Source organism: Tachypleus tridentatus, chromosome 9, assembly GCF_004210375.1.
Source record: "Tachypleus tridentatus isolate NWPU-2018 chromosome 9, ASM421037v1, whole genome shotgun sequence".
In the NCBI taxonomy this organism is placed as follows: domain Eukaryota; kingdom Metazoa; phylum Arthropoda; class Merostomata; order Xiphosura; family Limulidae; genus Tachypleus; species Tachypleus tridentatus.
In genome coordinates, this window is record NC_134833.1 from 165,332,908 (window position 1) to 165,350,026 (window position 17,119).

At 33.5% G+C, this 17,119-nt stretch overlaps 1 protein-coding gene across 2 annotated transcripts; it reads right to left on the bottom strand.

The window, feature by feature from the left end:
- Positions 1-758: 758 nt before the first annotated feature.
- Positions 759-17,119, bottom strand: LOC143226867 (uncharacterized). Of its 2 annotated transcripts, none has more exons than XM_076458391.1 (5): positions 16,842-17,119; positions 15,507-15,643; positions 10,004-10,110; positions 9,477-9,654; positions 759-3,064 (listed from the first exon to the last, which is right to left on the bottom strand). In XM_076458391.1, exons 2-5 carry the CDS (start codon positions 15,613-15,615, stop codon positions 2,520-2,522), a joined length of 939 nt encoding a protein of 312 aa, XP_076314506.1. In that variant the 5' UTR covers positions 15,616-15,643; positions 16,842-17,119; the 3' UTR covers positions 759-2,519. The 2 variants fall into 2 exon arrangements, with proteins under 2 accessions (XP_076314506.1, XP_076314505.1); XM_076458390.1 differs by lacking the exon at positions 16,842-17,119 and adding an exon at positions 16,495-16,636.

Below are 17,119 nucleotides of genomic sequence, written 5' to 3' on the forward strand. Positions count from 1 at the left end.
GTATTGTATACTTTTCAGTGTGCTCTCGTATTGTATACTTTTCAGTGTGCTCTCGTATTGTATACTTTCCAGTGTGCTCTCGTATTGTATACTTTCCAGTGTGCTCTCGTATTGTATACTTTCCAGTGTGCTCTCGTATTGTATACTTTCCAGTGTGCTCTCGTATTGTATACTTTCCAGTGCTCTCATATCTCCACACTATAAACATTTCCTGTTGTTGACACTGTTTTCACCTTCCTCTAGTATGTCCATATTCATCATTTTGACTATCACCACTAGATGAAGAGCTAGCATCCTCTTATTTCACTGCCTCTTCATCATCATACATTTGAACATGACTCATTTTCACTGTCTTCTAAACTATCTGAGTCAACTATATCAAGCATATTTACATAGTAATTAAGGTTACTACTTGCTGTTCTAATGATGCAAGGGTAATTGGCATGCATTTTCTGTACATCCCACAGAAGAGCTGAGTAAAAAACATTGAAGAAAACCATACATCAACATTAGGTGAGATGCCAATAAAAATTCTCACTTCTTTTACTCACATAAATCAAGCATGGCAATTTTGAATGACATTGGAAAACATCTGTCCCAGTTGCAGTGTCAGGGAGTGAGGGCACTAAAAATAAACATACCAGTTATAGTGAAGTGTTATTAACATACAGAAAACTTTTAATTTCATAAAAATGACCAGACTCTTATAATATTAAGCCTCAGTGTGATTGACATTAAGACAGACTGTATTAAATGTATAATATTTAAAATAATTAAACTTTAATCAGGGAACCTGCTAACAATCCCTATGTACAAACTTGGTAATAACAGTACTATTCACTGTATCCAATCATGTGTATTAATTGAAAGTAATAATACACAGTATACTCCTTACTACTCAGTTCAATATAATGGTCACGAGATATCTTGTTTCAAAAAATAGTCTACAGATTACATTAAGAACTGAATGAAATGATGTTTTTCACCTAAGAAGATGTGCCCCCCATGGAAGCCAAGACTTGATTCACAAATAGTGCAGAAATGTGTAACTAAACATTTTATTCTAAAATTGATGGGATGGAAAACATATCAGAAACTAGCTGGCACAAAGGATTTGAGGAATATCTACATTACCCATTCCTCTATTCTACCATCTATTATCTGACAGTGATGAGTATTCCCGTTCAGAACAGTCTCTGATGTGTTTTCCATCCCTACATCCCATCAATATTAGAGTAACATTTTTTTGTTAATAGTATTTTCAAGGTATTTTGAGATTTATTTCAATTTTTGAAAGTTTAGTTTAATTTAGTGAATAAGACAGCCCAGATACACTAAATGGTCCCTCTTTGTTTTTAATGTTACAAGATGCATTACAAAACTACGTATTAGACTGTGTCGTATAATCCACCGAGATCAAAATCCAATTTTTAGTGTTATAAGCCTCCAGACTTAACGTTGATGAAGTGAGGGGAGCTTACACAAACATAACTTTTCTCCCCAGTGTATTCTTTAATGTGCTTATAAGGTACTATCTGTACAAGTTTTCCCACACACTGTACAACTATAAGATTTCTCACTATTGTATGTTCATTAATCTATTCTTAATTTGTTAAAACCTAATTTCCACAATCTGTAAAACTATATAGTTTCACTTATGTGCCTTCTTTCATGACTTTTTAATATACTGTTTGTCACAAACTGTTTTCCACATACTGTACAAATATAAGGTTTTTCTCCGGTGTGTATTCGCTGATGTATTTCTAATTCTCCACTTCTTCCAAAATGTTTTCCACAATCTGTACAAATATAAGGTTTCTCTCCAGTGTGTATTCTTTGATGTGCTTTTAAGGTACTGTTTGTACCAAAGTTTCTTCCACACACTGTACAACTGTATGGTTTCTCCCCAGTGTGTATTCTGTGATGTTTTTTTAAATCACCATTTGTTCCAAACCATTTTTCACACACTGTACAACAATAAGGTTTTATTCCAGTGTGTATTCTTTGATGTCTTTTTAATTCACTGATTGTTCCAAATTTTTTTCCACACACTTTACAACTGTAAGGTTTCTCACCAGTATGTTTTCTCTCATGTACTTTCAAGCAACTACTTGTACCAAACTTTTTTCCACACACTGTACAACCGAATGGTTTCTCACCAGTGTGTATTCTTTGATGTTGTTTTAAGTTGCACTTTAATATAAATTGTTTATCACATAGTACACAACTGTAAGACTTCTCTCCTGTGTGTATTCTTTGATGTATTTTTAAGCTGCTATTTGTACCAAACTGTTTTTTACAGACTTTACAAATGTAAGGTTTTTCACCAGTGTGTATCCTTTGATGTCTTTTTAATGCACTATTTGATACAAATTGTTTTTTACAAACTGTACAACTATATGGCTTCTCTCTAGTGTGTCTTCTTTTATGTGTTTTTAAGTCAGTCTTTGTTCCAAACTGTTTACCACAATCTGTACAACTGTAAGGTTTCTCACCAGTGTGTATTCTTTGATGTGCTTTTAAAATACTATTTGCACCAAACTGTTTTCCACAGACTGTACAACTGTAAGGTTTCTCTCCAGTGTGTAATCTTTCATGTATTTTTGATTCACTCTTTGTTCCAAACTGTTTTCCACACATCCTACAGGTATAAAGTTTCTCTCTGATGTGTCTCCTTTATCTGTTTGTGAATGAGCGTTTGTTTGAAACTGTTTTCCACACACTCTACAACTGTAAGTTTTCTTCCCTGTAGGTGGTCTTTGATGTTCTATTATGTAACTATTTTTGTCAAACTGTTTTCCACAAAATGTACAATGATATAGTTTCTCTCCAGAATGTATCCTCTTTTGTTGTTTTAGTTTATCAAATATTTTTCCACAACTGTATGGTACATCATCATTTTGATATATATTAAATGCTGTTAGGTTATTTATACCTAACTTTGTTTCTCCACTAATATTGTTGTTTGGTGATTTTACATCTCCTGTAACATTACCTTCTTGTTTTATAACATGATAACCAGGAACCTGACTTCCGTAACAGGTGTTCACGCTGGTCTTTATATCTAAAATAGATATATAAATGATGTCACTAATTAATTAATAATAAATATATAATACAATACTCTATTTAACATCTACATATATTTTAATGTTCTAATATAATCAACTCCAATATCAATATCTAAATATTAATATATTCTCTGTATACTTTCAAGTACTTCCAAGATCTCACACTACATCTTAGATAAACATTTCCTGTTGTGTAGACTGTTTTCACCTTTCTCTAGTTGGTCCAGTTTCATCTTCACTAGATGAAGAGCTAGCATTGTCTTGTTTCACTGCCTCTTCATTGTCACACATTTGAACAGTACTCACTTTCACTATTTTATAAACTGAGTTAAGTACATCATGAATATTTGTATTGTAATTAAGGTTACTACTTGAGCATGACTCACTTTCAGTATCTTTTAAAATGAATCAACTATATCAAGTATATTTACATAATAATTAAAGTTACTACTCGCTGCTATAGTGATGCAGGTGTGATTGGTATACATTTGACATACATTCCATTTGGGTATCTTGTTGGCTACAGAAGGGTTGAGTGGAAAACATTAAAGGAAACCACATATCAACATTAGGTGAGATGACAATAAAAACTTTCCAGCTTATTTTACTCACACACATCATGAACAGCAGTTATGAATGACCACGATATATATACATCCTAGTCATGGTGAAAGTCTTAAAGCTAAAACTAAGTTTAATGCTTAATAAAAACATTTCTACCTAGATCACTGAAAACAAATTGGTTATATACCATGTTCAAGAGACATTTTTATCAGATAAAGTCTAAAATCTCTCCTGTAGAGATATGATAGTACAGTTTAACAACAACCAATATCACTTTCAGCCAGTATATTTCTGAATTACATATTTGAGATGTTTTTAATTTGAAATGGTTAATTACCAAGAAGTCTTCTAATAATGATCTTTCTATTTTTAACATGTTAATTAACATCAATACTGTATAGTTACTGTTCAAAAGTTCTGTATGTATTACATATGTAGTTATAAAAATCACTATTTAGACTAAACTAACATTTATCCATATATTATTTATCAAGTTCAGGTATCATTCCTGTAACTATAAACTGTTTCATTACTGACTACAACATGTTAAACTGTATATTTGTAATCAATCAAGTGTCAGATTCTACAGACTGGTAGTGTTCAGGGTAACCATATATGTGGTAATACATGACAACAGTACATTCACTGAACATGAAGAACCACAAAAATAACAAACACTGGTCACTTACAGTTATATTTTATAGAAATATGTACTGTTCTCCACATTCATTCTGAGGCTAACTTAATGTTAACATTTTTTTTAATGTTGTTTATTTTATCACATTAAACAGGTATAGTCTGGGATGTACTTTATTTAAGAAGCAAAACATTTATAAGATAAATATTAAAAATTTATAAACAGTATAAAATTTTCTGTTTTTATAATTAATATTATAATTATAATATTATAATAAAATTAATAGTTATCTTGTGGGGTTTTTTTTTTAGAAAAGAAATTTTTTTAATTTTTGTATTTTAATTAAATAAAAAATTTTTCTTAACTGTACTTATTTATTGTTTATTTTGATCTAAAATGTACTGATATTTTAGGAATAAATACTAAAATTTAAAACATTAATTTTTGGGCATTTGTTTTGTCTATTTTAGTCTGACCAGGGCATGCAGGGGTTGGTTGAATAATGAATATATAGAATATCAAGGTACTGTAAATTTATGTTTATATCTTTTGATTCTTAATAAGAAAGATATAATGTTACTTTTACAGAGGGGTCAGGGAAAAAAGAAGTGAACTGGGAACCCAGGGAAGGTAGGTGAACTCAAGGACAGGGAGAAAAATAAAGGTTGGTCAAACAGTAAATTTCTACTGCCACAGATAAAGGAAATGGAATAATAAGTCAAAAGAGAGGGAGCTAAGTAGTGTGGTGAGTGGTAAATGCAGCCAGAATAGTATATCCCACTGGGAGTAAAACCACTGAAACAAGTGAGCATCAACTCCAAACTCCATGCAGAGATTAGTGTTAGGATGGGATAACCAATCAGCAACAAGATGTACAGCACCTGGAGTGAGAGAACCCAACAGGTATATGTGTTGAAAACATGGCCCTGAAAAGTAGATCCAACATTTGACAATAAAGCAAGCAAGAACACATGACCCACTGCTGGTTGAGACAAGTATCAATTTGTTTTATTGGTTAAAAATGGGTCTGTACTAATGAGTAAAAAATATTCTATGTCAAAAATATGACAAGTTTCTAAAGAAGGAAGTACAGAATCAAGTTGAATCCATGACACCCAATAACCTGTGACCTCATGATAACTCATATATGACCTTCACCCTCTGAGAAAATTATCTGTGAAAAAGAACAACATGAGATAGAGAAAAGGTAGAAGAATGCCAGCTTAGGTGTTGTCTCTGGTGAGTCCAAATAGGATGAAAGGAGGCCAACAGTTTCTGGGTAAGAATTCATAAATCACAGAAGACTTCCATGGTGTTCACAATCCATGTCAATGTACCCAAAAGAGAAAGAACCTTGCTTGTAAAGAGAGAGAGAGAGAGAAAATAATTATTTGGTAACCCTGAGCTTCAGTGATATTTAGGGATGAGCAAAAAAGCAAGCAGCTATTTATGTTAGGGTGAAACTCCAGACCACTGCAATGAAGATGCTAGGGAAGAACCTTGACCAACTGGCAGAAGATATAAGGTGTAACAACACATCAAACAAAAGAGCGTGCAAATGAGAAACTTGATATGAGTGGATAAAAATTAAAATAACATCTGGATGAACAGGAATGAGGGAAGTGGAGGCAAGTATCTAAGATACTCACTGTAATCAACAATACACCAAAAGTAAATTCCCACCTAAATGTGAAGAAAAAACACAATGTTGAAATGAGAAAAGATAATGGAATAGTATAGGCTGGAGAGAACTATGAAAGGATGCCTCACCAAGATGAAACAAAGAATTTTAAAAATTGGAGTGAGGTGTCTCAATAATTTCCTTGCCTCCTCAAAAAAAAATCACACCACTTCCCAAAGATGCTTGGAAAAAAAGGAATCAGATGGAGGGTGAAGAGAATGTGCAGTGAATATAATGGTGGGGGCAGAAGCGAGAGTTGTACTGAAAATACAAGATTAAGGAACAGGGATAAATGCTATCACCCATGAAGGAGGAGGAGATAAAACAAGAACAGGTTATGAAAGGCCTGTGCAAGATGAGAGGCCAATGGCAGCAAAAGGGAGAAAATTTGATGAGCAGCCTCCATCCAAGATACAAAAGACTCAGAAAGACCCCCATATAAATACTGGTGTAACAAGGGCATTAACTGATGGTCATGTACTGTTTTGTTTGGAACAGGAAGGCACAAGTGTGATAAAACTGCACACTACCCAGGAAATTCCAACAACTGAGGAGCAATGTAAGGAATGAAAAGGGAGAGGAAGGAAGAAGTCACCACCAAAATCCACTCAGGTGAATGGTAGACAACTACAGGTAGGAGAAATTGGAAGAAAGGGTAATGAAGAATGATGGTGAGATGAACACAAGAAAAGTGGGCCTGAAATCACATTGAAGTTACAGGGTTTGAACAACATGCTGAATTAAAGACTCAAGGCCTTAGATTTCATAAATTAACTTGGGTGCAAACTGAACAGCCTGGACCTGAAAATCCAGAAATGTGGGGAAATATACTAATCAGACAAAAAGTAACATCTGGGAAAGTATATAATAAATTGTGAATAAGAGCATGGGAACATTCGTACATTTAGCCCAGAAATGCATAGCAAAGGATGAAGGAGGAAAAAGGCTGTCTAAAAAAATCATTCTCATCCAATCCATGTTCACAAGGGATTGGTATAACTGGATTTGGTAAAAAGACACACAATAGACCACATGACAGATTCCAGTTCACATCTATCCAAGGCTGAAAAACTTACTCTGTAAAAAGAATGTAGCCCAAATCCATAGAAGCAGTAGATTGATGTACAGAGGTGGAAATTAGAAGAGAAACTGTGTTCATAATAATTAAGCAATAAACACAAATGAATAAATAAAAATATTCTACAAAACATTCATAAACATGAAATAAAAGAATTATAATGGGCAACACCAGTCGTTAAATTATAGTTTCTTGAATAAAAGTAATCATAAGTAAAAGTAAACGTGTCTACACTAGGAAATGCCAAATAATTGAGAAATGATTATTTAATTGGTTTGGTTTTTTTTGGTACAAAGTAATTAGGCTATCTGCACATGACAACTTGTGAAAATGTCATAAGTAAAAGACTGTAAAACGTAAAATAATACTAAGTTAACAACTATGCAAAGACTGAAAATTAGGTAAAAATGACACTTAAATAAAATTAAAAAGGTCTATCACCCACATAAAGCTAAAAACGTGATCAAATTGGACAGTGTCATCAATGCCTGTGACATCACCCACTGTCAGGAATAAACTCTTAGAAAACACATCTAAAATGATGCTGCTGCTCACAGTCATGACGAAATAGCAGTAAAATGTGTGCAACTGTAACTTGAGTGTTACGAGAGCAATACATTGGTGAGTTAGTAACAGATAAAAAGAGAGCAATGAGTTAAAACTGTAACATATACAGAACACAGACAAAAATTCCTCTTTCTGATCCTTATGAAAACAAGACAGCCAGCCAAAGAACAACAGTAGGTTTAATCTGGACAAAGTTGTTATAACGTTGTTCACCTAAAGCCAACTGTCAACTAGTACACAGCTGAACCACTAATAGAGACCCATATGAAACAGGTATGGCTGTCATGGCCCCAGAGCAGATAGAATTAGCTATGATATCAGCAAACCCATAACAATGAAAAACAGGATGGAGAGGTGATCAGCGATGTCGAGAAAACCCACTTGTAGAGAGAAATATATATGCAAAAACGGCTCGTTTGGGTTGAGAAAATATTTTACGTAGAAGAGTGAACAACGTTTCAACCTTCTTCGGTGAACCTGATGATGACGTTGTTCGCTCTTCTATGTAAAATATTTTCTCAACCCAAACAAGCCGTTTTTGCATGTATATAGGATGGAGAGGTATCCAGAAAAACTGAATTGAAGCAGAAAATTAATAAAAAATGGGCCAGTTATCATTAAATATTGATAAGTATAGGATAAAAAACTAACATTAAGCCATTTCAGGGCCACTAAACAGCTAAGATAATTGGTGTACTGTATAGTTTCTATGTGATCCAGGGCAAGAGAAATGGCATAATCCCATCACTGAATACAGGTACTGTAAAGATAATCCTATAAGCAACCACTGAGCCACAACAAACCACAACAGAGCCCACAGAGTCACCTGATTTTGAACTAGCTGTATAACAGGAAATAGAGAAATGGTTTAAAAAATGTTTGACAAAGAGAAGACAGTACTTCCAATTGGGAGCATCCACCTTCTTTAATGACTCAAAGAAAGGTCACAAGTAGAATGGTAATTAGCCATAGTGTGATGGCTGATTATTGGAGACAGTAATGTCATACAATGACAGACCCAATTCAGCCAGATGCATTTGGATACAAAAACAAAAAGAAGGAACTGCAGACCATCTATTATGAAATAGCATAGCCCACTGAGGAAGTAAGGTACAAGTTAAGGTGGGATGCTTTGGTAAAAGTTGAACTTTTTCAAATGGCAGAAATGAAGAGGATGTTCATGAGTCTCAGTGCATAAACTCTGAACTGGTTGCTTACCAATTAATTTATTTTTGATTTTTTACTGTTTTATTTTTATCTGGATGTAGGAAACCCATAAGATTCATTACCCACTGATTCTACCCACCATATTAGGGGACACACTAAAATGTCAAACATGGACACAGTAGCAATACTATCAGACACAATGCCCACAACACCTGCAAACAATGCCCAATACCTGTACTCAGTCAACCCAAGCCCAAGGGTCTACCCCAAGGCTACAGGAATTCAAGCCCAAAGGGATGTGTCACAGTGCTTAAGATACCACCCAACCACCAGGATCCTCTCCTACTCTTCACAGGTCACCATGTACAGCAAACATGTTAAAATCTCAGACAAGATAAACTGAAAATACAGAACCTTCTCTGGAATATCTTCTCATCATGTACAGGAATGCATCTCAAAGGGTTGAGGGATGAGGACTTGACTCTACAGTACAGAGGGAGTCACCTGCACATGGAAGATGTGTTGCACTTCTATTGGGGGGATGGTTGTTGGATACTTACTTCCATACCAAATGGCAGTAGGTGAGAGTATCAAGGTTAGTATGAGCAAACTATTGTACATACAGACGACAACATTGGATGGAAAAACCTACCATGTGAAAGAAAGTACAGTATCATATTAGAATTAGTTTTAGGAGATTGTAGTACTTACCAGATACTCTTTCTAACCCTGATTCAGTATATCGTTTAAATTCAGTTTCTGTTTTCACATTCATAACATTATAACATGAACCATCCTGGTCCTCATCATCACTGTAACTGAACTTAGAAACAACATCATCTTGTAGCAGATCAGCTGGCTGTTCTATTTTCACTTGAACATATACATTCTAAAATCAACAATATTTGAAAAAAGTTAAAAGTAACAGCTAATGTTATCACTACATACAGTTTATGTAGTTCACTAATTCTAAACATGATATAATTAATATACGTAACATTTCAAACATAATTATGTATACAGTTCTAAAACTATTTAAACACTTGTAACACTTCTCACGTCTGACTGTGTAAGTAATAAAAACAAAGGAAAATTAGAGAAAAACAGTTTCCTTTCTGTTACTCGTAGTTCCACATTTTTGACTGTCATACAAGACACTAAGACAAGAAATTATTCTACAAGAAACATCCTACACCCACTTTATTATTTAAGGAAACTGAATGTAAAAGTTTAATTACCTCACTTTTATCTGATGTTACATCACACTTTTCTTCTTGTTCCTCTCTTGTTATATCAAACTTCATAACTGTACATAGAGAACTTTCTTCTAATGAATCAGCTGGAACTAGAAGTACAAATAATGTACATAATAAGAATCAATATTACTTCTGTTTTACTAAATCATGACCAACATTCACACAATGTATTTCGAACACGTCTCTTTAGAGAGATACTATGGTAGTGAAAAAGATATTGGAAAGCTAATCTATTGACAATTAAAGATATTTGAATATCACATATTATATGTTGTAATTTGATTTAATAAACAAAAAAGAGCCCGATTTAATAAATTGTTAAATAAAAGTGGTATGGCTAAAGCTTAAAGTTAGGACTAAGCACTCTAACATTAGATTAGACTTAGGATGTTCAATGGTACTTTAGGTTTAGCTATAAATCAACTTATTAGTAAATAATAAAGTGGGCTAAGTATATTGTTTTATTAAATAAATACAATCTAAAGTATAGTTATCACTTCACATTCATTAAATTCAGCTTACAACAGGTTATATATCAGACTAAATATTCTGCAACTTGTATCACTACATAAATAAAGTAAAAACTAGTTATTTGTTACTTATATAAAAGTACAGATAAACGTAATTACTTTAATGTGAAAATAAAATAGTGATAAAACCAATATATTTAATTATCTAACATTAGGCTTAACTACTGTCAAGAAGCTACTGGTATTGTGTTTGTAGGACCTCAAGACTGGTATGTACTTTTAAGATAAGCTTAATTACTTTAGTAAGAAGAGAAAGTGGCAATAAAAAACTAACAATCATTTCTTAAATCTTGAATTGAACATTTATTTCCAATACATTTTCAGCATTGGAAAATGTTAACTTCTGAAATGGTACTACCTCCACTCATCCAACATTAGAATCCCACAATGGAAAAGCTAAGAAAGTGCAAAAGAAATCCAACAAGTAAAACAAACTATCTTAAAATGACAGGTGGTGCTGCAGTTATAAAAGAAGTCACATCTATATGGTGTAGCATTACTTCTAGAACAGGTATATTCTTCATCTTATAACAAACAAAGTAAAATACATAGGGTGGAACTTGAAAGACAGGCACTGTATTTTGTAATACAGATTCCATCTACATACAACATATATTCACATATGTAACAATACAACTGTCGTCAGATTTCAAGAAGGTGCCTGGAATCACATATAAGAATATGTGGATAAAGCTAAAGGGCCATAAATGTACACAAATAGGCCAAAAAACATACAGGGAAACTCCTGGGACTTAAGAAGCACCTTGGTATACATCAGATTATGCCAACTGAAATCCATCTGTGCAGAAAATATCAAATAGAAGTGCCTTGCATATTATTTTTTGTTTCATATATTGTACACAACATTGTGTGATCAACAAGTGCAGTCAGCTCAAGCAGAAACATACGAGAGAAACACCTCATCAAGTCATGGAATATGTCAAGTGCAGCCCATCCAAACAGAAACATCTGATGGGAGCACCATGCTTAAAATTGGTCAATTTAAAACTTGAACATAATATTTTGAGAGATCAGCAACTGCAGTCCACATGGGCAAAAAATATGAGGAAATCACCTTGTAGATAGTACAACAAATGTGATCCACCCAAGCAGGGAACATCCAATGTGTCTCGCATAAAAAAAAAAATTAAGTGAACAATGAGTACTGTCAGTTAGGGTAAATACATCTGGAAGAAGTGTCTTGCGTTTTATTGTGTATACAAAGTATGTTCCATCTGAGTAGAACACAATCACAAGAAGTACTTTATGTAAAATCTCAGGATCAATAACTGTGGTCTACCTGAGCAAAAAACATCCAGAAGAAAAGCCCTGAATTGAGCATATTATGATAATGTATAATAAATAAAATAACAATAGCCCTCTAGTAGATTTATAAAGACTATGAAATTTGTCTTATCATACAAATTCCACTCCAAAAGAAACCACAGTCCACCACTCCAGTGACTTTGAATTGGAAGTAGCAAGAACTCCAGTGCTCCACTGGAAAAAAAAAAGTGTTGAGGGAATACACAGTGGGAGTCTGGAGGAATGATACAATGAGAAAAGTATAATGGGTGTCCATGATGCCCTATTCTGAACAGCAGAAAGGTCCCTTTCAAAGAATCATTATTCAGTAGGAGTTTGGCATTATAGTGAGCAAGAGGTGCAAATATATGTAGAACTCCTCCCAGCTGAGAATATACTTACAGAAAAACTGAGGATGAAGGGACTATTCCATAGAGAAAACTTGGTAGAGATGTGATTGGCCACAAGTTTCATAGCTCCAGGAACAGGACACATCAGAACAGTTGTCTTGTGTTCAATGGTTTAGTACAGGAAATCCTGAATATGAAAACACAGACCTAGAGACTTGGTTTGCCCTTGCTTGGGAATATAGCTAACAGTGTAATTTTCAGCACCCACCCACAGGAATGGGATGAAGTGATACAGAGCTCAATGAACTGCAAAAGGCTCTGGAATATAGAAATAGAAAGTAGCCTCCTTGACTGACCACCAACATAAAATCTCTGGCCAAAGTCCACCAAGGAAGCATTTGTAAACAGTTGAGACTCAGTATGAAGCAGAAGAATAGGAAACCCCACTGTGGTCAAGGCCCTAATCAAGCAACCAAGCAAAGTTAACTCTGGTCCCAGGTAAAAGAGAGATGAAATGGTAGAAGGAATCTGGGGGAGCTTTTGCTGGGCAAAAAACAACTAATGAAGGAAATGCATATGCATTTAACCTAAGGGAATGAAAGCTTCCAAAGATACCTGCAATCCTAAAAGAGAGAGAATCTCTCGTGCAGAAAGAGATGAAGAAAGTCAGGCTTTAGTGACTGCCTGTTATATATCCCATTCAACTGAGATGGAAAATGAAAAGAGTTCCAAATGAATACAATACTGTAATGGAGTAATAAAGACTTCTCTAACTTGATAAGAATCCCCACCCAAGCATCTTCTTAAAGAAATAAGCAGTAGGTGTGAATGACTGGGTGGGCAAAGGAAGAGGCAAAAAGAAGCCATCCATCCATGTGACAAAAGTCTGAAGAGTCAGCGAGAGAAGATAATGTGCAAAATCATGTTACTCAAAAAACTATGTACTGATTTGAAAAAAATATTGAAAGGCAGCATCAGAACTGAAAGACAGAACTCTTGTGGACAAACCAAAGAAAAATGATGAATCAATGGGGCAAAAATTCCCACCTAAGTGAAAGATAGGGCTCCAGAGTGAAGTGACTTGTCTCCACATAAGAATACAGCTGGAAAATAGCTATGATGAGATTCCAATCTCCCACTTATTTTGGAGACAAGAAACAGCTGAGAGTAAAATCACAGTTGAGTGGATACCATCAATTCAACTTCTCCTTTGTAGTAGGTCTTGAACAGACTTGGCAAAACAACTACATGGGGTATTATCTAAAGGAGAAATCTGGGAAGTGGACAGAGGGGTGCAAAACAGAAGACAGAAACTCAAAGATGGAATCCTTAGAACCTATGAGACTGAAGTGAAGTGTAATCAAAGACATGCAAACTAAACTAACTGAAAGTACTCATTTACTAACAAACTAAGAAAATTGTTGAAATGCATACAGCTTACAAAAGTACAAAAAAATAATAAACCAGAACATTATGAAATTCAAACTAAAACTAAGATAATATGTAACACCCAAAGTACAAAACTACTAAAGGAACTCAGAAAATAAACAACCTATAAATATTGAACATACAAGTCCACCGAAAGAATCTAAAGGGAAAAGGGCAAACATAAAACCAACTCAAACAGACATGAGAATAAAAAAGAATCCACTTAACAAAGTTAAACGTAAATGTAATTTCCAATTACATGTGACTAGTATTAATGAAAAATGTACCTACAAATCACATCACAGTAACAGTGTAAAGAAGTAAAAATGCAAAAACAAACAAAGTAATAATCAAACTCCAAATGCAAGTTTAAACTAAATTAACATAGATGGTAAAAGTTTAAGAAAACTAACTTCCAAAACATAGGGCATGAATGACCTAAATTATTGATACAAAATTAAATCCATAAACACAGCTCACATAAAGTCACTGAAAAGTGGTATTCCCATGAAGGATAAGAAATACACAGAAAAACTTATCACAAGTTTCCTGGGAATAGAACAATACCTAACCCTGCAGACTATGTGGAGTCATGTTAACAGGTGGAAACAATTTTCAGACAGTAATTATATCCTCCACAAAAACCATAACATGAAAAAAAATAATAATTGCTCAAACATAAGACACAAACACAGCCTGTACTTCCCCAGCAAACATCTTTGACACTGAATTCTACTTTGTTCATATGAATTCAAGATTTAATACGACAGATTTTGAAATTTACACCATCAGTAGAATATTAGTCCCAGGTATAAATTTCAAAATCTGTCATATTAAATCATGAATTTATACAAATAAAGCAGAATTTAAAAAACATTTCTTAAACAAATGAGTAAAAACAATGGAAATCAAACACAAGAAGTCATAAGTTGAAGTTGAAACTGATGTAAGGTTGTGAACACGCACAATGAAAGTCTTGTAGTCACATGTAGAATTACTTAAAACACATCTGTATATAGAAAAGACAATAAAAAAAAGTGAGTATTGTACTACAATGGTACAGGGAACTACCTTAATTAGCTAAGATGGCACAGTATGACTGGTGGAGGGTAACCACATGATTATCACATATTGCTGCAATGGTGTAAAAATGGAGGAACAGAAAAAACTGATGCACTGTTGAAAAACTTTGAACAATGCTTAGAGGGCAAATCAGAGTCAAGATAGCTTTGAGTGAAAGGAGGTGGTTCCATTTCAGAATTGGGCAATGTCTCTCTACATTGACACTGATATGGATTGGAAATAACACTGAGAGAACCAAAATTAACTCAATATTCATGAACCAAACATAATAAAAAAAACAGTTAATATTTCACTTGTAAACCCACAGTTAATACAAATATGTTGTTTGACAAGGGCCAACAAAGCATTAACAAAATCCTTGTGCATCCAGTTAGATACAAATACATGTATTAGTTGTTGCTGAGTGTCAAAGCATCAATGATCTTCCACCGTCATATAACACAATGTCACAATGAGAATCTTCCAAAACAGATAATAAACCACATGGAAGATGGGTATAAAGAACTGTTGGTATATACACTGTAGGTACTAAACTTTAACCTTATTTACAAGTAATGGTATAGAATAACATTACAAAAGTGCCACTGTATTCAGGTTTCTGACACCAAATACTAAAATAGCCAATTTTACTTACTGATATAAATATCTGAAACAGCAAGATATCCTGTATAAGAAATTTATAATTAATGATGACAACTTCAAACACACTGCTAAACTTAAACAGGTGAAATTCATATTACTATGTTGGGAAGAACACAAAACATTAAAATACTAAATATATAGACTTACTGCTAGTTATTCTGGAAGTTTCATCTTCCATTTTTATCCACTTGATATCCAATAAATCATCCTTCTTCTCATCAGAAAATGCTTCAATCCCCATTTTTAATATTTCCATTGTTACATAAAAGCTTCACCTTTATAGTCTGTTAAAAAAAAAAAAAGTTTTGCAGTTAGACTATAGTAAAACAAGTTAAGAAACAGAAGTCATGTCTCTCATACATTTTACAAAATTCTATGAAATACTATTCTCAAAATTACATTATCTTTAAAACTTTATCAAATTATAAGTTTTATCTTTCTCACATCTTTATATTAACTGACTTTAATACGAGTAGCAAAGCATAAAGAAAATCTTTGCCAACAGTATGATGCAGTTTAAACATGTGATGATTGAAGACTGGGCTTTTACACAAGACTAAATACACTAAAACATTAAAATCTCGTACTGAAAACTACAATACTTTTGAACCAATCAATAGTTAAATTGCTGACAGTTTGTCATTTCGTAATTCCTAAAAAATTTTATACACACATGATACCAACAAATTACAACTGATTTTAAAGTTGATTATTTGTATTTAGGCTAACACGCACAATGGGTTTCATCGCATTTATCACTATATTATACAGTTATAACTATTTGGATTTTTTTTTTAATTTAGTACTTGCAGTGTAAATTGTAAGTAGTTTTTAAGCTATCGTGTATTATTTGATGAAATGTTAGAAATTAATAAAAAGTTACTAACTGTTTGTACGTTATGGGTCTGATTATCTACTACAACTATTACTAATACTGTAGTAGTAGTAGTACTAGGGTTAACTTGTATTCTCTTATACCTCACGGTATTCGTTTGCCTATCGAAACTGGGTGAAGAGAGAAACATTATTTTAATATTTATAAATTAAAACAAGCACACAAACAAATGTATTTTTAACAAATGAAATAAACAATAGTAAATTGGTATAATAATGAAAAAAGTAGCATTAGTATTACCTAAAATATCTTGTTTAACACAATTAAACTAACAGTAAGTTATAACGACATTATGTATATGTTGAACCTAAACGTCAAATAATAATTTTAATTGTTGCCTCGCTAGTGCCGTGCGCATGCGCATACTGCAATTAGAATGATATTGGTTTACATAGTACGGAAATAGCATCACTTCTGTGAAAGTATTTGTATTATCATTATGGTATTAATTGAATAATTTGTAGTATAAAAAGTTGTATTACATCAAATGATTAAATTTATACAGATTTATTCAGATAGAGAATGACAAACCTGTAATGAATTACATAAATGCAAGATAATACGTTTGTTTTAATATTTGTACTTACTCAAATATACATACATTGGGTTTTCTTCACAAAAACCCCATCGCACCGAGCATGACCATGTGGGTTACGGCGTTCGACTCGTAATCTAAGGGTAGCGGGTTCGAATCCCCATCTTACCAAACCTGCTCACCCTTTCAGCCGTGGTGGCGTTATAATGTCACAATCAATCCCACTATTCGTTGGTAAAAGTTCGTTTGTTTGTTTTTGGAATTTCGCACAAAGCTACTCGAGGGCTATCTGTGCTAGCCGTCCCTAATTTAGCAGTGTAAGACTAGAGG

What these genes read in the sequence shown, in the direction of transcription:
- LOC143226867 (XM_076458391.1), bottom strand. Translation starts at nt 15,615, where the DNA reads ATGGAAATATTAAAAATGGGGATTGAAGCATTTTCTGATGAGAAGAAG. An exon ending in AACTTCCAGAATAACTAGCA is followed by an intron (nt 10,111 to 15,506) that starts GTAAGTCTATAT and finishes TTGTACTTCTAG; the next exon opens with TTCCAGCTGATTCATTAGAA. An exon ending in TAACATCAGATAAAAGTGAG is followed by an intron (nt 9,655 to 10,003) that starts GTAATTAAACTT and finishes TGTTGATTTTAG; the next exon opens with AATGTATATGTTCAAGTGAA.